The sequence below is a fragment of the Cygnus atratus genome, chromosome 3 (genome assembly GCF_013377495.2).
Source record: "Cygnus atratus isolate AKBS03 ecotype Queensland, Australia chromosome 3, CAtr_DNAZoo_HiC_assembly, whole genome shotgun sequence".
NCBI classification, from domain to species: domain Eukaryota; kingdom Metazoa; phylum Chordata; class Aves; order Anseriformes; family Anatidae; genus Cygnus; species Cygnus atratus.
In genome coordinates this window covers 26,252,858-26,274,602 of record NC_066364.1, presented here as the reverse complement: position 1 = coordinate 26,274,602, position 21,745 = coordinate 26,252,858, and the positions used below count along the sequence as shown (strand labels likewise).

The window sequence follows — 21,745 nt, the reverse complement described above, 5'->3', positions numbered from 1 at the left end:
TCAGTAATAATATTTATGGCATTCCTGAACTTGTGTGGTAGTTTCATCCATGAAAGGCTTTGCTGAAGCACAGGGTGCATGCAGAGAATATTTGGACTGGTATTTGCAATGTTGTGTATTGGGCTGACATCTGCCATTTTAATGCCAGGAAAGTTGTACTTCCAGTGAACAATATTTCATACTTGCCGATTAATCTTCTAACAGCAACATCTCCCCGTTATTCTCACCTTACAGTTTTCTCAACTCCCACGTATTTCAAGGAATACTTCAAGACCCCGTAAAATGTGTCAGTAATCTAGATAGCACATTGGAAATGACAATTATCAAAATGCATTTTGTATGTTCCTCAACAGAAACATTATGCCTAGGATCATAAAAATAAGTTTGTGCATAGAGGACTGCTTATGAATTTTAATGAACTTCTGACAACTGAAAGCACCCAACAGTCCCTGCTGGGTGGCAGTTCCATCACATGATTTTGGCCTTATTTAGTCATATACACATCACCTCTTAGCCAGAATATGGTATGATAAAGTATTTGAAACCATTAAAGAAACATTTTTGCCATTTAGTGGGAAGGAAAAGAACAAAAAATGAAAAAAAAGCCTTTTGTAAAGAATAAAATATTTGACAAACAGTGGAACAAATATCCCATTCGTGAATTGTGGCTTAGAAGTTACAAGTAAGTAAAATGCCAGATATTTTTTCTCTTTGTGTTTAAATATTTTGCAGCAATGACAACTTTGTTATTTGTGTTTTTGTCTATGCTAAGTTCCCACTCTCACACATATTATAGAATTAAGATATAAAATGTGTCAGTGTTCAGTATCTATGCTGATAGAATTAAAAATATTTTTAGTAACAATAAATGATCATTTAGTTAGTACATTTTATGTGAAAATGCAAGACATAGGACATATTTGCAATCTTTTCAATTAATGACAATGCCATTTTTGTAACGCTTTCATCTGTAAACACAGCACTTGTGTTCATGACTATTGCTCAGCAGCTGTGTTCAATCACACAGAAAGGGTAATATTTGTTAGACTATGTTAGATTGTGAGGTGCATGAATATGTAAGTAATAATGTGCTTACCCTAAGTGGTGAGTCACTAAACACTGTGCTTACTGTGGTCTTTCATCATGTCAGGTCACAGAAGCAAGCTGTGGAAAATCAAGATGCATTTGGATTTTTTGGCATTGTTTTAACATGTATCGTAAAATAAAACTGTTTTAAATTTTTAAATACTTGTCAGACAATAAAGTCTAATTTAAACTCAGATTATCACTTATAGTGAATAAAAGGAAAGCGTGTATGTATTTTTTTTCACCATTTATGGTGTGTAACTGAAAAATTCAGAGCAGGCTTTTTAAACTGTGTGTTGGTAGTTCCACCTAGTCGCAGACAATGCTATAGGAGCTAATGCTTCATAATGCAATTTCTGTTTGTATGTGCAATTTCAAAGTATTTCATTTTTATGCACACCAATTATCCATCTTCAGTGGTTTGTATCATTGCTTTTTGGCATAACAGTAATAGTGTAATTTGAATCTCAGTAGTATGGCTCATAAGCAAATTCCTAGCAGTATTTAAATGTTCTGTAGAGCACACGGACATGGTGTTTCTGGTTTCTAGGGAAAGCTCTGTCTTGTTGGTGTGAATTTTGTCTCTGTTAATGTTCGTGCTAGAGAATAATCAAGAGAAGAGAGATCTGAATCTTTAACACATACCCAAAATATTTCCTTAAATCCTGTCTTAATACATTTTGAACACTAGGAATTAGCATTTAGATTTACAGTTTAGGTATATATCTGTTGGAGTTTCCAGGGACTCTGGAGACTTTTAACTGAACAGAGACTTTCCTCAGTTGATTCCTAAACATAGAAACCAAACAGGCAGTAAGTACAGGAGGCGATGAATGAAGACACTCAGTTAGTATGTAGCAGTCATAAATATTTATTATTTCAGTTAATTTGCTTTTTTCATTGCTGTTGTATTCTCAGCATGGTTATGGTGAGTTCCTTAACCGCAAGTAGAAACAGGGGGACCCAAAGGATGTTTGACCTTCCTTCTTATTTAATTTCAGCAGGCAACAGGGTAGTAACAAGGTAGCGAGCATTTTTGCTAGTCCTCATTCTTCTTCAAGATAGGGGATGAGCCAGAGAAAAGATTTATTGTACGTATGTCCTGAGACGATCTGAGTTACAGCCTCCTTGAGAAGGTGGTAATATGGTGGAGGGTGGTAATATGAAGCAATCTAGCTATGACTCCTTCGGTGTTCTAAATGCTGATAGTGGGCAGCTAATCTACAGTCTGTGCTCTGATAATTACCCAGTTCATCTTTCATTTCACCTAATATAGTCAAGTAGACATAATTTAGTCCACCTCTGTGTTTTGGTTCCCTGTACTCTTCTCTGGTAAGAATCTATATAGGGTTATTCATCTCATCATGAAAGTGGTCTCAAATAGAAGGGATCATCACTTCTGAAGTTGCCTATTTTTTTAATTAACCATAAAGGAAGCCAAGTTTAGAAGATTGGCTTATAATAAAAGTAAGGTTTTTAGATGGACTAAAGTTTGTTGAACTGAACCCTTCCAGAAAGTGTGGAAGAGAAGAGCAAACAAACATTTTTATTTTTTATTCTGTGTTCAAGTGTTAGCTGGGATGTTAAAGTAACTAGTTTCTTATGCTTTTTCCAGGTGTCCTTAAGAACAAACAGCATTGCCTTACTCTTGTACTGTATGTTTAGTTGGGGTCCTGCCAAGTGTTCAAGATAAATCATCGCATACTATGTAGTGTAGGAATAGTGAAAGATACTGTGAAGTTAAATAAGGCAGATCAGCAGTATTTGTGAACCTAAAAAATCCTTTCATCAGAAAAATGATGTTACTATTGCTTATACTCAATATTCTTGCTATAAAGAGGATTGAACAATTGTTTTGTGAGACCAGTTGGTTCACCTCTATTGAGGAAACAGTGAAGACAATCCTTGTCCACAAAGAGCTTTAAATGTGAAATTGAGAAGTTGATACTCAAGCCTCAACTTGAGTAGATACAGCACTAGCAAATTTGGAGATACATGTTTCAATTTGTGTTTTCATGTATGTAAGATACACGCGTTAAAATTACAATGAATTGAAACCCCGGAAAGCCTTGTCTGAATATAGGCTGGCTTTCCATCCATAATGAAATGAAAACCTAAACAATCTTTAATCAGAATGAATTTAAATCCTTTTGTAGGTTTTAATTAATGCTTCTGCTAAGATTATAATATTGTGATGGTATAAGGCCTGTCCTTCCCAAACTGAAAAAAATAGAGTAAAAATACATAATTTTTCATTTGTTGTATCAGAAGGCTTCATTTTTATGTATGTAATGGCCAGTAACTATTTCCTTTCAGACAGACAACTTAAAAATACTGCCATTCTTAGCCATTGGTGTAAAAAAGATGACACCAGAATCAAGTAGTACTCTGGGCTAATGAAGCACGTGGAACAGAGTGTTATGTGATCCTGTTCTTAGGTCAAGCTATAAAACAAATTGTCTTGAGGATTTTTACACCTTTTACTCATATTGGACCAATATGGAATAAATTACTACAGCACCAGCAAAAACACGGTTTTTGGATCCAGTAAGACAAAGCATGAAGTGATATACTGCAGAAATATTAGACCATTTAAGAAGGAATCTTTGACTCACATTGCAAAAGTTCGATCGTGCTTTAGTTTTAGTAATTAAATATAGTCTTAGCAATTACTAATTGAATCAGGTTATGATTTTCCTACTTTGTGCTCTGGAAGAGTTTCATCCCATTCTCCACACCAAATTTGTTTAGCTGTTTCTTAAACACAGGTAAGAACTGCCAAACAGACCAAAGGAATTATCACAGAACTTTTTCTCTGACACCTAATAGGAGTATGTAGAATTTTATTTTTCCCCCATCATTTACTGCCAGATTCTGACTGTCTTTAGGGACTTCCTTAGCCAAAAGTGCATGCTGGCCCACCTTACTTAATAGCCAGCAATGGACTAATTCTCTAGTAATTTTATGGTCCTTTTTGGAACACAGTTTTATTGTTTTCTTTTGCTACATCCTGTGACAAGTTTCACAGTATCCACCATATGGAAAAAAGTGTGATTTGTTGTTAAACCTACTCCTTGCTAATTTAAATACGTGGCCCCTTACTACAGGAGAGGGGGATAGCCCAAAATTACATTCTTCCTCACCGGTGTGATCTGTGTGAGCAGAACTGCAATTCTTGTAGTGTTAGATGGCCAGGAGGGTTGGGTGCAAGGAGCAGAGCAACAATCAGTGCCCCTCAGCCATCCTCAGCCTGACCTTGCGCTGTGATGTGCAAGGTGGTCAAAACTGTGCGATCAATCAGAAGCTTTTCTGCATAAATTGTTAGTGGAGAAATTTTATAACATTTTGAAGATATGTAACTGCTTGAATATCAATGTGTTTGCAAGTAAGTATGAAACATGGCTGGGTTTGTCAGCTGTTTAAAGCTGTCTGAGCTTTTTAGCCAGTGGATGTGCTTGGTTTGCACAGTCCATGATGCGTGGCATGACAGGCAGAGGGAGGACATTGCAGTGTCACCTGTGGGGCTGGGGACATGGGTTTTGTCTGACTAGCTTTGGATCCACAAAGATTTGATGAGTCTGTTATTCATATTATTTTGAAGTGTATTGCAATAAACAGTAACATCAGTTTCACCCTGTGAGAGAATATGCACAGTTCTCATTTTCTATTAAAATTTCCAGCTTTCAAATTACAGTTTTCCAAGTTCTGTGTTATTGGCAGTGCAACAGGGGGTCACTATGTTCCACATGTAACGTATGTGTGTTTCATTTTTCATAAGCAACTTGCCAAAAAAAAAAGTGCTTGCAAACTCTGGTCTTATAACTGTAAGGATCTTGGTAATGCTTTCTCCTTTCCTGCATTTAGTTTAAAGCTGCAATGTTAGTCTAGTGGGTACTCACTATGTATGTGGGAACCCTTCTTTGTATTTAGCCCATTTTTATTTGTTGTCAGTTCCAGGTAGTCAGTAGTAACATGCAACTTTTGAGTTTCTTTTACACATATTTTGCTACTTCCCACAGCAGAAGAGTTTTATCCATTATCCAAGTTGGTTTTGTGTCTTTCATTCTTCTAGGATTATCAAGGATTTGCTCTAATCTTTTAAAAAGTATCTGGGCTGTTACTGTACTTTTATTCAAATTTTGACTTGTACTTTTTTTTTTAACATACCTCCACTAAATCTCTCATGTATCTTGAAGTCTGTTTAAAGCAGACAGCTGAAAGGCTACAGTTTTGTATACCTGCCTTTAGAAAATAAGATGATTACACTAATGCTCTTTCCATCTTCTTGGTGAATTAACCGCAAAACAGTTTGCTCATAACAGAGAATCTTTTGAAAATATTCTGTAATTTTGTATCTCCTAGAGAGAAGGTTTTATGGTAATGCATATGTTTTCTGTAGTCTAGAAACTCTCACATTCCATACCAAAGCTGTTGACCAGTGCCAAAGAGTGATGTTCTACCAGGCACATGGTAGTAGCAGAAAATAATAGAATAAGCTGATAAATGCTCATTTTAGGAGTAAAATAATTTTTGCTTTCTTCTTGCAAAAGCTTTTATGCATGGTTTCTTCTGCTATTCATAAGCATGAGGGAGATATAAATAATCCATGGTGCTAACTAGTAAAAGGGGGTGAAATATTTTGAGAAGTGTAGCTTGTACCTTAAGTAAAAATGCTTGCACCTAGTTGGTTTATATATAAAGCCTTGGCCAACTTAATGGAGTTTTAGTTGGATTGCATGGAAAAAAAATCCAGCTGTTTAATATCATCCAAAAACAAAAATAGACACTTCATGATTAAGGAAAGCTGCAAGACAGATTTTCCAGGGATTGTGAAACCATGTTCCTTTTACAGTTAAATCCATTATATCTGCCAGATATTATCAAATAATGGAAGATATATTTAAATTGCTAAAACTGGGATAGCATAGAGTATTTATACAGAATTGTTTAAGCTCATCATCATAATTGAAACAAATTCTTGCTTTTATGTATCCGGAATTCCTGGCTGTGGAGGCTGCTACTGAGGAAGACTGCATCAAGGGATTTAGTTCCGTGTCCAGGCAAACTTCACTCTGTGGTGAAGCAGGGAGACCAATGGCTAAGCAGTGGTATTTCCCACATGTAAAGGACACCCAGAACTCCTTTTACCCTTGGATATCCTAGTTTACAGTTACTTTTATTGTGATTCTTAGTCAAGAATCTTAGTGAAGATTCTCAGGAGGCTTTGCTAGCTGTGTCTGTAGGAACCTATCATCAGGCAAAGGAGGATGAATAAAAGGGAAACACAGCTGTATCTCAAATTAAAAAATCTTAGTTAGCTGTCAGACTGATATGTGATTGATCATGTTAGCTTTTAGGCACAAACTTAGTTGTGCATGATAAGGCTGCAGTAGAGAAGCCAAAGTTTTAAACCTATGAATTTGACTTACTAGGATATCTTGCTGGCTTTAAATTTCATGTGTCTATAGCACTTGCTAAAATTATTAATATAGGCTTATAAAGGGGTAAGGGAACATTCTCCATTTAGGGGAAAATTTTAGAGGAAAGATTAAGACATTTGAAGGAAATTAAGATGGTTAAGAAAGTCAGACAGCTGATGCTGAAAGAGCTGACTAAGGCAGTGGTAAGACTTGCAATAAACTTATTTTTTAAATACCAAATTGACTAAGCCTTACATGAAATTTGAGGTGAAAGAACATCAAGAAATGAACTGACTCTGAAGTATAAGATGGTCCAATGTGTTTAAGGATAGAAAGCATAAAAGCTCAGTAGATGCTTTGATCTGTAGTTATTCTGGTTAGAAATGTAATGCTATGTTTATTGGTATTGTAACTGTATGTATGATAAATATGAACCATTTAAAATAAGTCTTCTGGAAAGAGGAAGAAAAGAAAATCTAGAATTACAACCTTTTTTGTATTTCATATGAACAAAATGTTGCTTAGAAGCTCTGTAAAAAAAATAAAAAAAAAAAATCCCTAAAGGCATTTTTTTCCCTAGCCCAGTGAATCATGAATTATTCCATAGCATTGATTCTCTTACTCCCTGTGGGTGGCAATTTTCCCATTTGTAGTAGTTCCAAACATTGTGTTTCCCTTAATGGCAGAAAAATTGCATGATGAATCTGTTTCATATTAAGTTTTGATTAAACACAGGCATTTGTGATAATTTTAGTTACAATATGCACTTCACAAAAATTGCATTTTCATCTAACAAATGGAGTGAAACTTGTTTCACCTCATGCTCAGAAGAATACATCTTTTGATAGAGAGATTAAGGTTTCTTTGATAGTTATGTCACCCTATTAAGCATAACTTCCTGTTAAAAGTGCCTTATTACTTATGGTGGATAGAAGGAAAAAGCAAGCTCAGATTTTGAGGATTTGTACTGTGGATTAAATCTCTGTTTAGGAACAAGGATACTAATACATTTCCAAAGCTTGGTTTGGCTTTTGACTGAGAAGGTAGGGAAGAAACTCTGGATATCTAAGCTACTTTTTAACCTTGCCCTCTGGGACAGTGCAAGTAATTCTAGTTGGCATTACCAGGGATTATCCATGTAAAAGGAGGTAATAGATTTGGAGTAGACAATGAGAAGGAAACAAAATTTACTGTTTTAAGCATCCTGGAACTGAACCTACAGAAATTAGTCCTTGCAATTGCTGAACCATGAGAGCTATAGAGAAAAATAATCCTTAAGGGAAAAAATCATTCTTTAAGGACAAATTAGCCGCTTCATTCTCCTTCTCCTGTGCCAACTGATTTGTGAATAACTGTGCAAATCTCCACCCCATGTAGTCTGGGAATCACTCAGATTAAAATAAGTGATAGATTCATTCTTAGCTGAGTGAATGTCAATGAGCCGTAAGAGAATTTTGAGGGTCTGGATCATCTCCCACTGAAATAAGAGCTTAAATTCCCTGCATTTCAGTAGTGCAGAATCAATCAGAAAAAAAAAGAAAAAAAATGGCCCAGTGACTTAGTTTTACAGTTGTTCTTTGAGTTTTGTCCTTCTTTGCCACTGAATAAAGGTAAAGTTAAATGTCTTGTATCAGCGATTTCTTTTAGCCCAGAAGTTCGACAGAGCTCAGCAGGACATTCTGTTTCTTCTCTTAGGCATGCTTATATAATGGTAAATCATTCCCTGTGTTGGATAAGTATGTGGAATGGTCTTCTCTCAGCCCTGCACATAACTTAGAAATGTAAACATGGAAAGCTGTGGTGCATCCTTTCAGTAAAAGAAGATTCCTGCCTACTGGGAGATTTTTTTCAAAATTGTGTGAAATTCTGGTATGGATATTTATAGTTTAGTTTTACGTTTTACAGCTACAGAAATTAACTGTTAAATAAATATACTGAGAAGTCATGGTCGGGTCTGGAAGTTCTTAATGTGGTGATAAATGCACTCCATTTCCTATCAGTTTATTTGTGCAAAAGATGGTTTTGGACAGAATTTTAGCCAGAAGACTTACATTATGCAAGGTGAATGGAAGTCTTAGAATGAGACTTTGTTTTCCAGTTATTTGTACTATATTCTTTGATCTCTTCTTTTAATGATACATACATTGGAATTTAGGTGACTTGCAAGATGCTGAGGATACCATAGTTAAGTCGTGCAAAAAGACCAATGAACTGCTTCTGCTTGATGGGTTCATTAATGAGAAGCCGGGTATAATCTGCAAAGCAATGGAGCTATCTTTTCCAAGCCAGCAGTGTACAAATGTAGTGCATATGGAAACCGTTAAGTTATTCTGGTTGTTACATTCATGTTGATTTTTTTTCCATAGAATGTGTTTGTTTTGGTGTTGTCTAGAATAGTCCACTTATTTTCACTATAGCATATTAATTTCAATGTGATTGAATCACAAAGTCTATATACCAAATCCTTGCTGCAGATCGATAATAGTACAAGTAAGAACAGTACCTGTACAAAAAATTTGAATGGATTTAACTAGGAGGAAAAATAGATTAACTGAATACAGATTACAGTTTTCAGTATATATGGAGTTTTGTTTTAAAGCTAAACTATATTCAGATAAATGGTCACTTTAAGAAACCAGTATGAGATACATTGTAGAGTTAAATGAACGACGATGGTGAGGAAATGATAGAGATCTTCAAGATTTATGAAAGTGGGAGCTAGCACACATCACATATGATAATATCTCTCTCTTGTGTTCTGTTACAATCACTGTAATTTAAATAGGAAAATAGGATTTGTGGTACTCAAACCTGATGTCCTGTTGGACAGGACTTTTGATGGAAGAAGGAAGGCATGCTCTATCTTATATGGGAATCCTATGAATAATGAGTAGTGGCTTCTTTCCCCACGTCAGGGTTTTCAGTACAGCATTGCAACCTTTGGTGGGCAACCAGGAGTATGTGAGCCTGTCCAGGGCAGATGTGGAGTTCTGGCAAGAAAGCACCAGGGAGGGACTGAACTTTGCTATTTCGCTGTATCCCCAGATGAAATAGTTTGCGTGTTTCCAGCTGAAGCTCTTTTCTTATACCTGTTTTTTTCTTTCTTTTTTAATTTTTCTATTTCCTGCCCATATTTGGAACCCTTATTATATATCAAATGTTAAATATATGAGGACATGTTTGTTTGTTTGTTTGCTTGTTTTTTAATATATTATTTTTTGGATAAAATATTCTATATATTTAAAAGATTTTTTTTTCCTCCCTTCTTCCCTCCTCCCCCCTCAGGGAATTCCTGGAATCCCTGGAAATCAAGGAGCAAAAGGACAAAAGGTATTGTTAATAACTCAAAACACAGTTAAAAACTGTGCATATATATACTGTTTCTATGCTAAAGGTTCAACCTGTACTGAGAGGAGAGTTTTCACAGGGGAGATTTAGGACAACAAATCATGCTGCAAATGAAAGGAGACATGTTCCAAAATGCTTATGGCATGTTTGGCATCTCTTATTAGGTCTTATTTCTACTATTCCAGAAGGAATGCATAATTTAAAAGTAACAAAGTTAATGTCATAATACTTTGAATCCTACTCAAACAGATGTGCATAATTAAAGGGAATTTAACACAACTGTTAATCGTACATATATTAATTACACAAATATTCTCTGTATCCAAAAAATATAGGGTGAAATTGGACCACCGGGTCAACCAGGAGCAAAAGGCTCACCAGGGGAAACTGTAAGTCTGCAGAATCATGTTATTATGAACAGGAAGTACCAATAATTCTTATGCTGTTGTTTGCTACCTGTGATAAGCAAACAAGCACATATAGTAGCAACCTAGCATTTTCACATTTGCAAATAGGATCAGATCATGTCTAATTTATAAGTTATCCCCCAAAATATATACACAATTTTCTTTTAAAATTGATAGTTTTCAGACTGCACATTTGATAAACAAATCCAGCAAACACATTGTCATTAGTGTGAATTTACTCTCTGAGTTACTTTAACTTTGATTTAACTCTGAAGGTACTCAAGTCAATTTATTATGAAAGTATAGACTGGATTATATATTGTCATAGTGTGCAATGGATTTCTGAATGTGAATATCGGGATGTTTTTCTAAAAATATTCACTTTCAACAAGGACTGTGAGAATAGCCGAGGTCACAAAATTCCCAAAATGCTTAAAAAGAAATTTTTATTTTGTTATATAGGAAATTGAAAATAATTTAGTCTTTTTGGACAGTCTAGCTTAACACATCTTAGTTACTGCTTAAGTAGAGTGATTTCTGTGTTCTTTATAGTCATTTAGAAATCACAGAAGATGGTTAGAAATCTTTCATTAATTAATAGGATCTTCTTTGTTAGTTGAACATATGCTGCTTAAAAAATAATTATCTTTTTATGTTGAAATCATAGAATCATTCAGGTTGTAAAAGACCCCTCATCTAGTCCAACGTTTAACCTAGTACTGACAAGTCTACCACTAAACCATACTATTAAGTTCTACATCTACATGTTTCTTGAAGACCTCCAGGGATGGTGACTCAACCATTTCCCTGGGCAGCCTGGTACAATGCCACACAACCCTTTCAGTAAAGAAATTTCTCCTAATATCCAACGTACATCTCCCCTGGCACAACTTGAGGCCATTTCCACTCATCACTTGGTGCTAGGGAGAAGAGCCTGATCCCCACATCACTAATGTTCAGCAATGTTTATGTGGTTCCATTTTTAACCATCCTTAATATACCTCAATATTTTTGTTTAGTGCTTGATGTATTTTATCCTCTTTGCTAAAATGCTTCTGACTTTCCTGAAAGGTGCCCAACTTGGCATCATAACTATACTGTTCAAAGTGACTTTTTATTTACTTAAGGAACCTATGTTTCACTCTATATTTGACTTTGAGCAGATTAATGTGGACTATCATGGCTAAAATGAAGTAAATACTGTATAGAACTAACTATAGATGCTATTATCTCTATGGACCATGGTGGACTAAATGACTAAAATGTTTTAACCTTATAAGAAATTCATTGTTTATTCTTATTGTATATAGCTGTATGGCAGTATAAGAGATTTTATGCAATTGTGTTGAGGCTACAGAATTAGTAGCATGTCAGAGAAAAAAATAGATAGCATTTCTTGATTTGAAGTTGACTGGCATGTGCAGTTATTTTATTGTGTTGATGTTCTATTTTGTGTGTCTGATGTGTCTTTTAATGTGTCAGCAATGGGAAGAAGAAAATTTGTGTTTTTCTCACCTTGTTGCTTTATCTTGAGATTCGTTGCTTGTTTTGCATGTAATGAGCTTGTTGACACTCAATCCAAATAGAATACACAGCCTCCCTTTCTTAGAAAGCCAAGAAAGCATTTCAGTGAAAATATTTAATCAGGAAATTTCAGCATTTCTATAGTGCTACTACTGAGATAAATATGATTATATGGGAAACTATAAGATACAGTTTAACTTACTTGGCTTAGAAAATATATTTGAAGATAAATCATCACAGAGTCCAAATCTGTGATTTTTATTGTGGTAACAGCGAAAGTTTCCAGTACCAGAACCAAGAAGAAACATCAAATTCTAATGAATACCTTGACAGCGTTGCTTTAATAAACAAGAGACTAACATATAATTCAGTCTATCTGAGATGGAAGTGAAAAATGAAGTAGTAAATTAAAATTAACTGGACAAGGCTGAGGGATTTGAGTAGTAGCAGGAAGAAAATACTCTGGATAGAGTTTTAGAAAAATCACTGGAATTAAGCAGATAGCATTTAGCAAACAGAAGAGACTGAGCAGTTTTGAAAGTGATGTCTGTAGGTATAGGTGGCACAGATCTTTTTATCCCTAAATAGGGAAGCTATGTGTAGAAGTCACAATATCAACATCACAAGGCAAGGTTATGGCAAATGTAAGTTGTTAGCCCAGTGGCATATTTGAAGTTTTGAAACTGGGGGTGAAAGTTGTGAACTGTTCTCTCTGCTGTCCTTGCTATCACATTAAGCCTCTTGATATTTTAGCAACAGGTGAGAGTACACTGCTATAGATTCTTGGATTTTGGCAATCATTAACAGATTGTGTCATTCAGTTTCATAACTTTTCTATCTCTCAATTTTTCTATTACATCTCTTTTCGAGATCTTTCCTTTTGAAAAAGCTTCATCAGTAATGAATTTGTTCTTGACCCCATGAGCTATCAGTTTGGATTTTATCCACTCCCAAAGAGGAAGGGGTTTCAGTGGCCACTTTGCAGTGTTAAAAAAGTAGGAGAAAGGATAGGGCACATTCTGAACTTAAAGAAAACCCTGTTTATATCTGCAAAATCAAATAGTGGCTCTCTAAAAGGGGACTGATGTACATCTCTAAGTCATCAGAATGCCTGGTGTTATTCTGCCATGGTCATCTTACTGTCAATATCTACCCTTCATTGCAGGACAGGAATAATCTTTTCAGGAACCTTTCTTTTCTGCTCTCAGTGGTGTTTGCCCAATTTCTTGTAGGAGCTCATGCTTCATTTTGGTGGGCGACAGGAACCTAGAAAAACAGGATGCATGCATTTCATTGTGGACCTTTTGTTCCTCTGGCTTTCTTGCTGAGTCACACAAAAACCTAACCCAGTTAAGTTTACCATCTTCTAGAGTATATGAGGGCAGACCTGAACTTCAAATTATTTGGGGCTTATATCTTGATGCATCATTCACCATTCTAACGTGAGCCTTTGTTCAGATGGAGGTCAGCAAAATGTGTCTGACCATCTTGGTATGTGCAGTCTTACATAACTGTGTGTTCCTGCCTGTCCTTCTTGGACTATCCAATTAGGGAACTACACTATTACTTTCCCAAATTAACCAATTAAGTATGAAGGTAACTGTTAGCCTAAGGGTCATTTATATGCAAGTGCTGGAAGAGTATGGTACTTCATTCTCCTCTATGTCCATATTGTTACTGTGGAATGCTTTCCTCCTAAGAGAGAGAGCCTGCTAGGGGTACTTGAAACCAGGATTCAGTTCTCCAGAGAAGTACTTTAAAGTATTGGAATTCAGAGCTTTAGGGGGAGTTTATTTGGGTGGAGCCCAGATTAAGGGCTCACTATAAGCATACAGTAACTGAAAACATGATGGTTTCCATCACCAAGCAAAGTAATGAGACAGTATGTCTTCTGTGATGTGAAGGTACTGAAATAATTTTATCAGATATCTGAGTCTCTTGTGAGTCTTGAACATAGTGCCAGACAATCTCATTCACTTTAGAATATTGAATCAGGACAGGGAAATTTGCTTTTGTTGTCATTTTAATTTTAAAATTTTCCAAGATTGTGTTTCTTTTGCTTTCAACTCTGCTTTCCTTTGGAGTATACTCTGCTTTCCTTTGGAGTTCTGTACTTCCAGAGTTGAAGTCAGAGAGAGAGATAATGTTATATGCCTTTCCCATGTTCCTATGGCTGTCCAATAATCACCAGAAGATGATGTAAGAGTTTACCAGATCTTGCCCACATGTTTCCAGTTAAGAGAGTTAACCAGTTTTCTGGATTGTTCTGAGCTTGGTGATAAGGACTCTAGCCATGCTCTCCATGCTATGGTTTAGATAAGACCATACACTCCAGTAATAACATGTGTGGATGCTGGATCATTGTTGTTTCTAAAAATCGCATGTTCTTCTGCAATTATTGCTAGTAATAAGAGCAGTATATACCTACTCTGCTAAATGAAGTGCGTACTCGGTCTAAGACTAAATCTGATTCCTTTCAATCCTTAATGTTTTTGATTATATCTTAGTGTTTTAATCTTTTTGATTATATACATCAGTTAGTCCTTTCAGTATCTGTAATTCCCACTGTCCTCTTCCTGAAAGCAAGTCCATATTTTTTTCTGCTCCAAATTTCTTAGGATGTAATCATTTTATACAGAATTATTTAGTTGATTATTTGGTGAGAAAGTCTTTGATTTAAAAGATGTTATGTCCATTGTTGGAAGATTATTTTTTACTGGATATTTGTTTTCTATTTATTTGTCTGGAAAGTTTGCCTATATGTCCACTCAGAAGGTGGATGGACTTCAGATGTGTAAACCTGAATAGTATTCTAACTTTACTTTTCAGAGGGAAAATATTTTCAGATCCATCCAAAGTTTCTGTTTTATCTTGCATCTGAATTGTACTTGAATCACATGCTAGCCTTCATTTGTAATTGGATGGGTTAATCAGGAGCACATCCAAAACAGGAATCATTATTCACTGTGCACGTCAGCACTTGCTGTCTGTTCAGTAATGTATCTCCATTCCCACACAAGTACACCTCATCTGTCACTGTTTTTGAGGTGGTCTTCTAGTTTCCATTTTGCATTTGTCAGAATGATGCTGAGATTACTGATTCTATAAAGGACTCTTTCCTTTAGGATGCGGTGATTGTGCTGAAAATTACTTACAGCCATGTGCAATTCAAAGGGATATGCGGACTATCACCTGAAGACGCTGAGGAAGTTGTTAAGCTGTAAATTGACTTTTCAAAGTAGTATGGTCCACAAATCTCATCTTCTTTTGTGTTTCTTTTCTTCTTTTCACTTTGTTTTATTGTTTTTCATCAAAGAAGATTCAGAAGAACTAAGACAAAGAGCACCCCAAACTTGCCCCCTGAATAATGCTAGGTGTAGAAAAACTTGACTCTGGTTTCCAGATAATATAGATTATAGATTATAGATTATATTATATAGATTATATACAGATATGAATGTCTGTAAATCTATTGATGATCTCACCTCTTCTGTCATGATTAAGTTCCTTAATAAAATATAGGATCAATTGAAACCAATGCACTCCTAGATGGAGAGGAAGACTGAATCTAGTTTTGTGTTCTACAAATTCTGGAATACTCTGTCATCCAATAACTTCAGAATTTCCTGCACAATGTACAGCTACGCTGCATCCATCCAGCAGTATTTTTTTCCCTACTCCACCATAGGCATGACCACTATATTACAGCTGTCAAAAGCCCCTTAGAATAACATGAGTACACTGGTTAATTTTCTTTTTATGAACTTAAAGGACTTTTTCAGCTCCCTGAAGATCTTCTCTGAAAGAATAAATTTCCTTGAGAACCTGTTCTTGGAGTTGTTTGGATCACATTTGGAAGAAGCATTGAACTGGGAAGTTCAAATACTTCTAGTTAATATGTGCTCATTTGGTCTCTCACCTGTTCCTCTAATCATTTTTATTATCTATCACTGGAAATTTTTTCTCCAGTTCTTTCTGAATAAAGCTGAACAAAATGCTGGAGGGGAGGCTGTATCAGCAGCTATAATAAAGCCATGTGGGATTCCAAAATGTACATATTTATTCAAGTAATTCACTATTTTTTTCTTCAAATTGTCTTTACGTAAATAACATCTGGTTCTGTGATACACTTGAAAATAATATATTAATGTTTCCTGACAACTCAATTTAATGTATCTTTTGTCACCTGATAAAATAAGTAGAAAACTGATGCATGGAATATTTGAATATGTTATGTGGCATTAGGGAATTTTAGCCAGAAAAGATAGTGGGATTTTCCTTGTATTAGTCACACTGAATATGTTTGTTCCAGAAAAAAACAGATGGAAAGCTTGTGGATGGGCTATTAATACCTTGGGAAAATTCTTCAGTAACAAGTTCTTCTTCAGTAATAACTATCCCTATTACATTGCCAACATCAGTAATTTATTAATTTATCTGCCACATAAATAGTGTCAGATCTGGAAAACAGGGAAGTAACACTACATTTTATGTTCTTGAATTATTGTTTATTTTTATTCAGGACATATTTTTCTCTTGTAATTTTACATGCCCTAGTTTTCAGATTATGTTCTCAAGCCTTTCTTAATATTGCATCAGAAAGTTTTCTTCTTGCAGAGTACTGATTTCATGTAGTTACCTTCCTGTAGGTTTTTAGTTACAGTGCAAGAAAGGAAGTCAGAACAACTGGGTTTTATTTCTCCCTTGTAATATAAAATTAATGTGGGACATTTGTGATGAACTTTTAACTACTTCTAATCCAAGCACTAGTGTGGGCATAAACTGGAAGTAATCTAGCGTGGAGTTGGTAGGGGGTAGGTTCTCAACAGCACGTTACATGAACTGTAACACAAGGCCACACTGAGCTGGCAATGTGAGAGGAACCAGAAATCCCCAAGTTCCATTTCTCATCCTTTCCCACTATTGCTCCTCAAACTTGTGTTTCCTTTTCTCTACTAATTAATGTGCTAGAAATGAGCACAGAACAGGAATCCAAGGAGGAGAAAATAATAATTTCACAAGAGTTTTCAGAGAAGAAAAGTAGCCATCAAGGAATGCAAAAAACATTACAGAGCTGTATTTCAGAAGGTCAATAGATAATACGAAATTTGTTTTAAAAAAGCAGAACTGAATTCAGGCTTACAGTGAAATGAAAATTTATAAAAGCTTATGTTCCTATATAAATGGAAATAGAGAAAATGTGAAGAAGCAGGACTGATATGCAAGTAAATTAAGACAGTCCTAATGTAATCAAGGTTCAGTTCTAAAATGAAAAGGATATTTTCTTACACTATCCGTAACAAAGCTGATTCTGAACATATGCCCTAAGCAAAAGGTTAATGGGAATACACTGTCTCTTAGGCTGTAAGTGGAAGCAGACTGTGGAAGCTTCACTCCAAATAAAGAGGAAATGGTAATTTCTATTCCAAAATTATGAAAGAAATGGCACACGCTATAGTAAACCTTTATTCACCAAAAAAATAGCTTATTCTAGATTAACTGAATCATCTCTGATGACTGATTTTTAAGTAAGAACAAGCAGATTTAATCTTCAAAGTTAGGATAGTGTTGGAAGTTATGTGATGTCTATGGTATATATGTGATGTGTATATATATAGTATTTATATTAGAGAAATAGAAATGTAATAGTTACTCAATAATTATATAATTACTCGAGTTTTACTCTTATGATAGATACCATTTGTGTTCTGTATTCACAGCCCTGTATCTGTGGCCCAAAAAGCAAGTTGTTGTGCTTATTGAAGTTAATATATTAATTTGGTGCCCAATAATTTATTACAACACAGCATGATAGAAGCCTGAGTTAACCTCTGTTGCCTCAGTTAGCAGCACATGCAAAATAACAGAAAAGTGATGGAATGGTGAAAACCCTGCATACAAAAATTACTTCCCATTCTAAATATTTTGAAATTTCTCTTGTATTTTCAAAAACAAAGCCATCCTTTTAGTCTTAGTAAAGTTAATTAATTTTTTTTTGTCACAACTGGATTTCTGTCTGTGTAACAAATTACTGTAGACACATTTATTTTTGATCACATGCAACTTTTGAGGAAGGACTGGGATATTATCATTGAACTGAATTGTTCCTAACATTTTGTACTAAATGGATGGTGGTTGGTTTTATCTATATGAAAGCAAAGATTAACTTAAATAACAATAATAAGAGTAGTTCTTGAAAATACTAACAATTAGAAGCATTGATAACATTTAATCTCTAGTAAATTAGATTACGTGACCTTATTTAATTGTTTGACTTTGTGTTATTTCTTGTATTTTATGCTGTGTCTTGTTAAGTACATTCTTACAGCAGATCATATTTCAGAGTACATATGGAAGTCCAAATAAAACAATAATATATTGTTTTTTATTAACACGCTTCTAGAGTAAAGAAGAAGTGAGATGAAGTGGTGAGAAAGACATATATTGACACCAGATGTAGAAAACACTATAAATAGGAATTCCTTCTTGGAAAGTATGATTCGAAAATAAGATTTCTTTTCTAAATTATACTTGAGAGTAGCTTTAAAGAGAAAGGGAGAAATCCAGCAATTTAATGGTTTAATACCCTTTTGTTATTAGTTTATGTATGGAACAAAGACAAATATGGCTCCATCGACACATTTCCCTGAGAGGAGTCCAAGAGACTCTTTTTCGCGATGTACTGGTTGTGCACATGTGCTGAAATGGCAGAAGCTGTTGGGGTCTTGAATGAATGGTTCAGTCTCAAAGACTGCTGAAAAAGCAAAGGTTTGGCCCCAAGTTAACTGATCCAGATAAATCTCCTCAAGGCTTGGAAGGGGGGTCAAGGCATGACAACCTTGGAGGGTCACATAGTCAGAAAGAAGAGAGAGAATTCTGAAATACCACAGATACTTTCTTCAGTTTCGGGAACCCTAAGTGGAAACTAAGAAACTTGTGTCACTTTCAATTATAGCTAAGGACATTTTAAAGTTATGTTAAAAATTAGATGATACAGATGGAGTTTTAATTTGCAGAAGTTTTTCTCTCAGGAGTATTTTATGACAACACTGTTCTTTTTTTTCCTGAATGTTTTTTTCCATTGCACAGTGGTCTTTCCTTAGGCAATAAGAGGCCTAAATAACCCAGAGCTGTATCCTGTATAGTATTATGATAAAAACCATTATATTTCCTATCCATTTATTTTGCTGTAGAAACATAATAGTAATACTAATTTACACTGCATTGAAGACGTTATTCCTCTAGCTTATTATAGAAATGTCTCTGCCTTTTTCAAAAATAAATAGGGCATGATGGGACCGGAAGGCTCATTTGGTCTACCTGGAGCTCCTGGGCCTAAGGTGAGCATTTGTGTTTATTCACTTGTGACTTTGATAAATGACTGCTTTATAGATGTCAAAAGGTCCACATTTTGCAGCTAAATTTTTGGTATACTGAATACTGGTGAGTACCTATATGATTTCCATATATTACCTTATATGATAGTATGGTCTCAAGAGAGCTTAATATAGTTTAGTAAATGGTGCCTGTCATCCCATGAGGTTTGGAACTGCTGCAGAAATGGTCATGAGGATTTGCTGTCCTGGAAAATGTTCTGCAATGCTCGGAGCCAGATAATTCTCAGTATACATCAGAACTCTCTGCCCATGTTACGTTTATTTATATTTTAATTGTGTTAAATAAAGTTACGTGCTGCTTTTTCCACCCGAGGAGCCAAATTTATTTCAGATGTAACTTTACTGATTGCACTACAGCTACAGCAAGAATTAATTTGACCCATGCTCTCAGAAACCAAAATAGATACTATAAATCTAGATCTTTTAGTGTAACCTTTTAGTTTAATCCGAAATTAGTTTTGGCTAGTAAGCATTGAATTGTATATCCTAGAGAAAATTTATTAATATAGAATCCATTTCCTGAACTTTGTATTTACATTTAGGTTCACTTCCACCCATACATTATTTATATCTAAAACTACATATGTATTTCTTTAAAGTTGTGTACTGAAGGCAACATTCTTTAAAGTCATTAATGTTTGCCATGGTCAAGAAGATTGATCAAAAAAAAAAGTCTTATTTCTATTTGTGAAAAATGTTTTTTTTTTTTTTTTTTTGTATTTATCTCTCATTCAGAATATAAGCTGCATTTCCAGAGGAAAACTTCATGCTTACAGAAAAGCATTATAAAGGAATCTGTAATTCTTAGATTTAAATGAAAATCCTTATGCTGAATATATGCCTAATTCCATTGGCTACAGTATATATACATATTTGCTCAGACAGGTCCAAGGAGTTTCAGAATTTTATTAAATAGTATGGTGGAAATGTGAAGTCAGTATACACAAACCTGGTATGACTGGGCAAGGAAAATGATGCAGGTGGGGAAGGAACGGTTGAGAACAGGCAGGTGGATTCCATTTTGTCACGGGTATTTCATCTTTCCTGTGAACCTGCAAGTTTCCTGTAAAGGAGCAGTACTGTAGCCTTTTGATCACACACCTTATTTTTAAAAGCTGGTTATCCATTAGTGTCTGTTTATATTTGATAGTAATACCATATGTGGTAAAAAATACTGATGTATCAGTCATGTTTCTGTGTTGTTATATAGGGTGATAAAGGTGAACCTGGACTACAGGGGAAACCAGGATCACCAGGAGCCAAGGTAAACATGAATCTGGAAGTATTTAGTTAAAGCAGAGATTGATTTACTTTTCCATGATAAAATTCTTAAGTTTAAGGCAGTTTTGTTTCAAAATAGAATACCAGTGAACATAAAATCACATCAGAATCCATTTGAGAGGTTATTCTTACTGACTTTGTATTAGACTATGGGATACAAGGCAGCAGTCACATTGAAACCTGCTTTACAGTCTTCTGTGTTGAGCTAGATCATGTGGTTGTCTCCTTCAAATTCCTATGCATTTGGGGTTAAACCAACACTTCCAGTGTCACATCTGCTGACCCCTGTGGCAGGTACAGCTGTTTGACTGGTCTATCAGTTCTGGCTTGCTGTCTGTAGTGCTGGTAATGCCTTGTGGCCTGGGGTCACATATGAGAGAATTTATGGTGCTGCGCTTGAGCCAGGACTCAGGAGAACCAGCAACCTTGATGCCAGAGAGGTACTCTAAAACATGTGTTTGGATGGGGAAGCAGCACTACAAGGAGTTTATCTTCTCAATCCAAAGATGACTCCACGATCCACAAACAGGATGGGACTGGGATGGACTCTCTGACTGGTCAGCTCAGCCCTCACCAGAAGAGCAGCCATTTAAAACAGAAGGCAGTGATCAAAAAAGAGAAACTGTCTTTAGTCAAAAAAAAATAGTGCTGGGAATGCTTTGTGGGGAAGAGCAGAAAAGAATTAGTTCATTTTCTTCTTTTCATCTTTTCTTCAGTCTTTTGCTGTCTCTGGGCTTCATATGTACACAATGACACTGGCTTCTATTACAGTCTTCTAAAGTTGAAGAGACAACAAAGTTGGGTTAAATTACACTGAGATGAAAATAAGACCAATATGTTCTGAAATGTTCTATAATTTCCAGCCTCTTAATGAAATTCAAACCTGCAAACATTGCAAACTTCAGATAGTTTTATTTGTGTAACTTTGAAAAATCAACATCAGATGTATTAAAAGGCAATAGAAGATAGGTACTGGAATACTAAGAACTAGGAGTGTCTTTTGTGGCTTGTGGGGGTTCAACATCCCTTCACAAAATCTCCAAACATTTCAATCATCCTAAGTTATAAAATTTCAAAATACCATAACCAAATTGTATCACACGACCTTGAAAAAACAAGCAATATGTTTTTACTCACAACATATCACTGATACTTACAGAGCTATTATGTTATTCAGGGAGATCTAGGAGGACCTGGTGCCCCAGGTGAACCAGGCTACCCAGGCATTCCTGGTACCCAGGGTATAAAGGTAAGCTGTTTTTTTTCTAGTTTTATATTACTT

General features: G+C 35.3%; 1 protein-coding gene across 2 annotated transcripts in view; it reads left to right on the top strand.

Annotated features, from left to right (window-relative positions):
- COL21A1 (collagen type XXI alpha 1 chain) overlaps positions 1 to 21,745 on the top strand; it is an 84,904-nt gene that overhangs the window by 48,241 nt on the left and 14,918 nt on the right. For both annotated transcript variants that reach the window (XM_035542983.1, XM_035542982.1), the window contains 5 exons: positions 9,792 to 9,836; positions 10,190 to 10,243; positions 19,072 to 19,125; positions 20,393 to 20,446; positions 21,641 to 21,712. In XM_035542983.1, the coding sequence (XP_035398876.1) occupies positions 9,792 to 9,836; positions 10,190 to 10,243; positions 19,072 to 19,125; positions 20,393 to 20,446; positions 21,641 to 21,712 (279 nt within the window). The remainder of the gene's footprint in view (positions 1 to 9,791; positions 9,837 to 10,189; positions 10,244 to 19,071; positions 19,126 to 20,392; positions 20,447 to 21,640; positions 21,713 to 21,745) is intronic.